We start from the raw sequence: 8603 nt of genomic DNA, 5'->3' as shown, positions 1-8603 counted from the left end.
GGCTTGGGTCAGGATTCGCCCGGGGACCGGGTCAGTTAGGTAAAGGCCCCTGGGGCTCGGGGGTGGAGAGCGGGAACGAGGTTTGAGAAATAAGGTTTTCCCCGCCCATCCAGATCCGCGTGCCCATTGCTGCACAGGTACGCGTGTCTTGGAGGCAGGGGGTGCGCGATCGCCTGGCAGGGGCGCCCGAGCGACCACGTTCTTCTGCCTCTGCCTGTGGCCCCGGGGCAGAGGGCACATGTCTTTACGCTGGTAGCGGTGCTGGACCCGACCCACTCCGCCGGGCACCGTTTCAAACTCCCTCTGCTCCCAGTAATCACTCAGGCTTCTTAACCCGTGTTACAAAAGCTGCTCTTACTCCATCGGGGTTATCTGCAGGATTTTGGAAAAAGAAAGTGAAACATGAGTTCAAAGAACTACTATTAACCCTGGGGAACATGGAGAAAGGGAAGTGGCACTTTTGTGTCACTTTGCCCGGAGGGCACTTGTATGGCTAGTTGCTCCATTAAGTAAACTTAAAATTAAAATACACATTAGTAAAAGGAAAGAGTAATTAGAGGAAAAGTACCTAGTAAGCATCCCTTACCATTTTCTCAATTGTATGAAGTAAATGGTATTATACTTGGCTAAAACTTTGTTAGGCAAAGACATTTGGTAGATGGAATGTCAGAAAAACCGCTTGGGCGAAATGAGGGGGATTTTGTGTGTGGTCTTGTCTGTTTGTTGTTGAAGGCCTTGGAATATAGTGGTAAAGCATAGTATTCTCGGGTAGTATTGTTGTTGTCACGTGTTTTTTGTTTTTATTTACCAATTCTTAAATATTTTGAAAGCATATTTTGGGATCTTATTTAACTTAAGTTGCATTTTGACGATTTCTTTCCGATCCCCGTCACGTTTTGTTTATGATTCTTAGGTGACCTTTGTAGACCTAAGTTTTCCTTTACAAGTAGTCTTTTAAATGGGATTTTTAATTAGTGATCTACACTGTACTGCAAGGGTTCAGAACATTGTAGTGTGTGGTTTACTTGGCTCTAAAGTCTACACATGTACTCATTGATTCAGTCAGTAGTGTTTTCAGTATTTTTACTGTTGAGTTTAGAATCGTTTCATTCATAGCTGTGTGTGTTTTAAAACTGTGTCATTAAAATTGGAGCTCTGGTAGGTAGTCTGTTGTTGCATACCTTCAAGTCAACTCCGACTCATAGTTACTCATATGTACAATAGCTCTAAACCTGCTCTATCTTGAGTCAATTTCCCTGTCTCTGCCACACTTACCCCAATCTGTTGTTGTTGCTGTTAGGTGCCGCCAAGTACCACCCAGAGTGACCTTGTTAACAAAAGATTCTTCACATTTACAAGAGTCCTTAAAGTCTTTTTTTTCCCCAGTTTTTCCCTTTTCTGTTACATAAATGATAATCTTTACAGGGAAATCTGGTGGCTTAATGGTAAGGAGTTGCACTGCCAACTAAAAGGCATGCAGTTTGAATCCACCTGCTTAAAGGGCGAAAGATGGACAGTCTTCTACGCGATTTACTACCTCAGAAAACTTGCTGGAAGGTCAGCTGTGAGTCAGTTCTGACTTAAAGGTATATAACAATCGCTAGAGATAGTGGTTATTGTTAGTCACTGTATAATCCTCCTGACTCGTAGCATCCCTGTGAACAGCACATCTTAACTTTGCCTGCACCATCTTCACAGTCTCTGTCATCATCCTCAAGCCGATTGTGGTAATTACTGTGTCAGTCCGTCTGAGTTTTCCTCTTTCTCTGATTCTTAGCATGATGTATCTCTTCAAGTACTGGTTCTCCCTGAAAAGAGGCCTAAAGTAAATTCTCTTTGCCTCTAAGGAACACTGGTTGCACTTCCTTTGAGATAGACTTGTTTGTCCTTTTGCAGGGCCATGCTATATTCAGTACTTTTTCTCCATTACCACAGTTCAAAAGGCATCGTTCATCTTTGGTCTTCCTTACTCATTTTCTAAATTTCATATGCATTGGAAGAAGCAATTGGAATTAGCACTCTGAGCACTTTGGAGAGGTGCTTGACAACAGAATTTTCCAATTTAACACGTCTTTTGATTTCTTGACTGCTGCTGCCATGAGTGGTGATTGTAGATCTAAGTAAATGGGTATCATTGATAACCTCAGTCTTTTCCAACTCATGATATTACCCATTAATCCAAGTGGAGAGGATTTTTGTTTTCTTGATGTTGACATGTAACCCATATCAATGGTTGTAGTCATTGGCGTTCTTCATTATGTGCTTCAAGTCTTCATGTAGCACTTAGATGTTAGAACTTTCCAACTTCTGGCCAGTTAAAATTTAGGTATATTGATGGACGCAAGCAGTATGTTGTTTTCATCCCACCACATTGTAAAACTGAAGGAAGAGTAATGAGTGTCTAACCACTACAGAAGTTTTTTTAGAAGTAAATGAGGTCCTGGACGAGCAGATCACAGCGTGTAAGAATTTTCATGTTCTTTGTATGCCTTAAGACGATCCTGGATAGTTTTGATCAGGCTATGAGTCAGCCCCAATTCAGTGTTACACAACAACAACAACATTCATTTCTATAACCTCATATTTTATCTTGTAGCATAAAAGTAAAAGATAATTTCCCATAGGTAAATGTAGTTGTTGCTTGGTTTTCACCTAAAAAGATTGCCTGTAGGTGTTAATCATTAAAACTTCCAAAATTGTGTAAAGCAGAATTATTTACTAGATTGTATTTATAACTACCTAAGTCAGAAGAGGCTCTGGTGGCCTACTCTCCAGGGAGCTGCACAGTTAACCCGAAGACTGGGCCTCTCCAGCTGTCCAGTCTACCAGGAGAAAGGATCTACTCAGGAAGGCACAAAGGTGCACAGTCTCCTCCCTTTTCTATTTCAAGCCTCCGAAAACCCATACATGACTCAGGGGGTTAGCCATGGGTTGCTTCTGATTTGAAAGCAGTACTTTGATTTAAGATCAGTTAATAGAACACTGGCTGCACTTGGGTTAAAACATTTGATTGTTAACCAAAAGATTGGGGATTCAAATCCACCAGGAGAATGATCATTCAGAAAATGATTCCAAACCTTAGAAACTTTGCAGGACAGTTCAGCTGCCCTCTAGGATCTCTTGAAATCAGAATCAACTGTGTAGGATCGAGCTTGGTTTTAGTTTCTAAGTCCACTAAAGAGTCCAGTGAACTCGAGTTGTACTGCCAACCCAGCAGTACTTGATTCCAGTACACTTAACTGCTCTGTAGGAGAAAGATGGTTTCTCTCTCATATGCAGTTTACAGCTTTTGAAAACCCGCTGGAGGGTCAACTATGAGTTGTTCCCAACTTGGTGGCATGTAACAATAACAAAGTACCCCGGAGGTGCAGTGGTTACGCACTTGGCTGCTGATTGAAGATTGGCGAGCCAGACCTGCCAGCTACTCCGTGAGAGGAGAGTATAGCAATCTGCTTCCATAAGAATGACCCAAAACTCACTGCCATTGAGTTGATTCCACTCATAGAGACCTTCACCCGGGTTTCTGAAACTAAATATTTATGCCCATTTTTCTCCTAAGAGTAGTCAGTCGGTTCAAACACTGACTTTTCAGTTACCAGCACAACACTAGATAAACCCCCACTAAATATGCATGCAGCCTTAAGAATCCTCTGAGGAAATTCAGCTCTGTGCTGTACACTCACTTGTTATTATTGTTGTTGTTAAGTGCCATGGAGTCGTAGACGAGTCGTAGCGACCCTGTGAATGAAAGACCTGAACAGTTGTATAACTTTCATTGTTTCTCCAAGTTCGTAGAGTTTCTGGAGACAGGTTATTTCTGAAGTGGATGCCACTCCTGCTTCCAGACTTATTTTAATCGGAAAGCTCCCCCAAACACTGTTTATCCACCATGGGTCACCATTATTGCATTTGATGCATCAGTGTCACAATGTTAGCTTCACAGCAACCACAGGTTACCTCTGCACAGCAAATAGACCAGTACTCTACCACTTAGAAAAATGTTTGACCAAAAACAAGTAAAACTAAATTGGAAACTACTCAGTGGCAAGAGGTTTCGTTTCTTAGTGGGTTTACTCTGGCCAGGGAGAGGTATATGTGGACTGGTTTTAACCATTACAGTGCATGACTATCAATTGGAACACGTTCATAAAGAAGACAATTTCATTTTTTCTGTTTTATCTTTTGAGTAACCATTAATCAGTTCCTGAATAATTTGTTTATTTCTGAACATTTTACCTATAGCAGATTAATGCAAAATATTGTCAGGACAGATTTAATCCATGCTAATTGTGATGTAATCAGAAAATAATATACGGTGCATGAAAGTAATCCCTCACCAATTTACTTGTTAAACCACATCACACATTGGTAAATGTACTGTTCTGTATCACTTACCTCTCAAAAATTGTAAGCTGGTTATCTAGAACTTAGCACATTTTCATACATTCATTTAATAAGAGTTGTTGTTATTGTTATGTGCTGTTGAGTCTCCTGAGACTCATAGCGACCCTATGCACGATAGCTCTGAACGCTGCCTTATACTGAGCCAGTCACCCCAGCCACAGTGTTGATCCATCTCATCCAGCATTTTCCATTCCAAGCATGATGTCCTCCAAGAGCTTCAAAATCCTTGCCCTCAAGGAGAAACTTGGTTTCATCCTCTGCAGGACAGACCTGTTTGTTCTCTTGGCAGTCCATGGTATGCTTGGTACTCTTCTCCAGCACCACAACTCAGAGTCATCTTCTGTCATCATCATTGTCCAGCTCTCTGATGCATAGCAAGTATTGTGAAGACCAGGATCAGGCACACTTTGGTCTCCAGTCTGACATCATTGCTCTTCAGTACTCTGGAGATGGTAGTATCTTCTATCTTACTGTGAGAGAAAACTCATTTAGAAAAATAACGATGAATTGCATTACTTGTGATTAAGCATTTGTGATTAGCACCCAAACACTTCACCCTCTGTACCACTAGGACTCCTTAGCATGTGAGTAGGTAGTTAAACTTCTGTGGTGAATTGCCTGGATTTTCCTCAAGTGCTCGCTTCAGTAACACATATCCTCAACATCGGAACAGAAGGTTAGCATGGCTCCTGTTGATGGCACCTAACGATTCCTTTTTGCTAAGAGATGAAAATTTTTAGATTGTAGTCAAGACGTTTTTGTTTCGATGCACATTATAGGGTTGATGTGCATTTCAGGTGTTGTATTTTCTTAATCCTTTTTTAAGAAGTTAAAGTAATAATTATTTCTTCCTAGCTTATTATTAATAGATTTGATCACTTTGAATTTTGTTAGCTATCTTGCTTAGCTGCTTACGTCTTAGAGTCCTGTCAGCCCCTGGGTTCTAACCTAAAAACTATTCTAATTTTGATAAGACTTCTTTGTACCTTCAAGTTAGTCTAGTTTTCTGGTATACTTAACTAAAACAGAAAGCTTCTACCTTAATGCCTCCCTCAGTTGTGGATCACACATATTAATACAGAGATTCATATTCAAGGCTATCTTTTAAGCAACATAAAAGTGCTTTATTTCTACAGGGTTGGAGATACACTTCCATAATAGAGAAAACAGAAAATTAGATCTTTCAGATGTGGTTTTGTTGGGGTTTTTTGGTTTGGGATTTTTTTTCTTTTAAATTCCATCTATACAGCATGTTTGTTCTAAATGGAAAGAGTCATTTTAGAAATTTTAGGGTAAGCCAAATTAGTTTTAAGTTAAAGACAATTTTATTGTGATTGAGACTGTACAGCCAAATTAAAGGAGAAACTGCCTTTTCTTAGCTTGAGATCATAGCTAAACAGGGAGAAATGGTTTATGTTCACAGTAAAGAACAAAGATTTATTCTCCTTATCCTGATTTACTTTATTCTTACTCTTTCAGCTGTGCACATATATATTATTCTTCCGGTTATTATTTTACCTATAAACATGTTCTAGTGTGCTTTATACAGTAAAATAAAATTCAAACGATAGTGAGCCACACACCTTTTAGGGTTTTCTCCTTTGAATCAAGGCAGATTTTCAGTATAGGTTCTTGTTATGAATTAATATGGTTTATGGAAAAGAAATTTGTGGTAAGACCTCTTCATAGTTTTAAACTTCTAATGATTTGATACTGTGTTTAGTAGGCCGTTTCAAATTAAGAGGTAATATTTTTAAAAGAAACAATAAGCAGTTTTTTTTTTGGTTTTTTTTTTTTTCTCTTCTGCTATTGCTTTCATCTAGGTTTTCATACTTTCAGTTATAAGGGCAAGAGGGGATCATTTGCAGTACCCCATTATACAGATGAAGTATTGTAATTGTAAAAATATTAATATTGTATAAAATAGAAAACTAGTACGATGTGTATAGAAGTCATTGACTGCAGACTTACTGAATATATCCTATTTAAATAGTAGCAGTTCCAAATACTGACGTTAGTCTGCCCTTTCGTATGGTGTGTAAGCTGTAGGCGTATCGTCCTGAACAAAGAACAGTTCTATGAGAGAAAATGAGATTCCACTCTTCCTCTTTTATTTCCTGTGTCCACTTTTAAGATTTTTTTTTCTTCCTTACGTTTGCTTATGACACTTAACACTCTCCTGTGGAATAGCTTTTAAGCTGTTTAACTAGTACAAGTACCTTAAGAACGTAGGAGACTTCTTTTTTATTCTGCATAGCCATAAACTTATTGCAGACCTTTTCTGTTGTGATTTATGTTCTGTTCTACTGATGGTTTTTTATCTAAATTATTTTTCTTTATATAGGTTACCCATTATAAACAGTACCCACCCAACACAAGCAAAGTTTATTCTTACTTTGAATGCCGTGAAAAGAAGACAGAAAACTCCAAAGGAAGGAAGGTGAAATACGAGGAAACAGTATTTTATGGGTTGCAGTACATTCTGAATAAGTACTTAAAAGGTACTACTTTTCCTAGTATATTTGAAACATTGTTTTATATGACTTTTCTTCCTGTATTATTATACTCAATTATATGAAGTAATTTCCAAGTAGTTAACTTTGATATAACTACTTTTCTTGGAAAATATTAACCTGTTAATTTGATTGCATGAAATGTTATAATTTAGGGTATGAGCTGCTTTTTGTAAATATAAAAATGCCAGGTTTTTGAAATTCATAAATTTTGTGGGGTTGTTTTGGGGGGGTTGTTTTTTTTTGTTTTGTGTTTGGGTGTTTTGTTTTGTTTTTAGTTTGTTTTTGTGTGCGTGTGCGCACGCACGCACGCACGCACGCACGCATCAAATCAGATCTGACTGGTACAGGAGGAGATTGTCCCTCCTTCTCCAGCAGAGCATCGTGGATTTGAACTGTGCACCTCTGGGATTGTAGTGCAGCTTCTCGCCACTCAGCCACACAAGCCAGCTTCCTCCTCAATGAAGAGAGATTAAAGGCATCTTCCTGAAAACAGAGACTAGAAAAAGTTGCCCACTATCACCACACCTATTCAGTATTTTATCATAAGTCCTAGTCAGAACAGTAAGGCAAGAGAAGGAAATAAGAGGCATCCAAATTGGCAAAGAGGATTTAAAACCATCCCTGTATGCAGATGATATGATAGTATACTTAGAAAACCCCAAAGACTCAGCAAGAAAACTGTTGGGCATAGTTGACGAATTCAGTGAAGTAGTTGGATATAAGATCAACATGGAATCAGTCTGGTTTCTCTGTGGTAGCAAAGAGAACATAAAAAGGAAATAAAAACAATACCAATTATAATAGCTAACCACAAGATGAAATACTTAACAACCAATCTAACTAGAAGAACAAAATACTATGTAACATCAAAACAGCAGTGAAACTGTTTCACCCCAGTGGCAGTAGCAAAGTTTTAACAGGACAGTGAGCATTGTTGAACAGTGTATGGAGAGATAGGAACCTTCATGCACTGCTGGTGGAATTTTAAAATGATGCAGCCATTTCTTCAGAAAGCTGAACATAGAGAGATCCAGTATGACCCAGCTATTCCACTACTAGGAATATATTCCAAAGAAAATACAACTGAAACCAAATGGAGATTTGTACTCCTGTGTTCATAGGAGTATTATTCACAATAGCAAAAAAAAAAAAGGAAACAACTCAAATGCTCATCAACAAACAAATGAATTGAGAGATTGTGGTACATTCACACAATGGAATACTATGCAGCACTAAGGAACAGTAATTTCATAAAATACTATGTAACATGACAGAGTCTGGAGAGTATTGTGCTGTGTGAACTAAAGCCGTCTCCTAAGAACAAACACTACATAATTATTGTAAACATAGAAGTATAGCTAGTAGGATTTATAATAGTCCAAAAGGGGAAGAGGCAGGGACAAGGGGAAAGAAAATGGGGAGGGGGAAAGAAATCATTAAGATAGCCAAGTTTGGCTGACTCCAGCTGCGTTTAAGTGGGCTTTCACTGAAGCACACATTTTAAATAAAACATATTTTTTTTTAGGGGGTGGGTGGAGGAAGATAGAGGGGAGTTCTGAAAGAATGGGAAAGAACCAATTTAAACCTTTTCCTTATGACTCAGGGTGAAGTCTCTCTCAGGGAGGAGTGATAGGGAATGGCAAAGGACACACTGACAAAGAAGATTAATCAGAACTGGCTTTG

At 38.8% G+C, this 8603-nt stretch overlaps 1 protein-coding gene across 1 annotated transcript in view; it reads left to right on the top strand.

Moving 5' to 3' along the window:
- Positions 1 to 8603, top strand: part of NAMPT (nicotinamide phosphoribosyltransferase) — a 21981-nt gene that overhangs the window by 1305 nt on the left and 12073 nt on the right. The window contains exons 2-3 of the mRNA XM_006882686.1: positions 1426 to 1445; positions 6749 to 6905. Coding sequence (XP_006882748.1) covers positions 1426 to 1445; positions 6749 to 6905 — 177 coding nt within the window. The remainder of the gene's footprint in view (positions 1 to 1425; positions 1446 to 6748; positions 6906 to 8603) is intronic.

Source organism: Elephantulus edwardii, unplaced genomic scaffold (assembly GCF_000299155.1).
Source record: "Elephantulus edwardii isolate Elephantulus edwardi_28Jun2011 unplaced genomic scaffold, EleEdw1.0 scaffold00022, whole genome shotgun sequence".
NCBI classification, from domain to species: Eukaryota; Metazoa; Chordata; class Mammalia; order Macroscelidea; family Macroscelididae; genus Elephantulus; species Elephantulus edwardii.
This window is presented reverse-complemented; position numbering and strand designations above follow the sequence as displayed.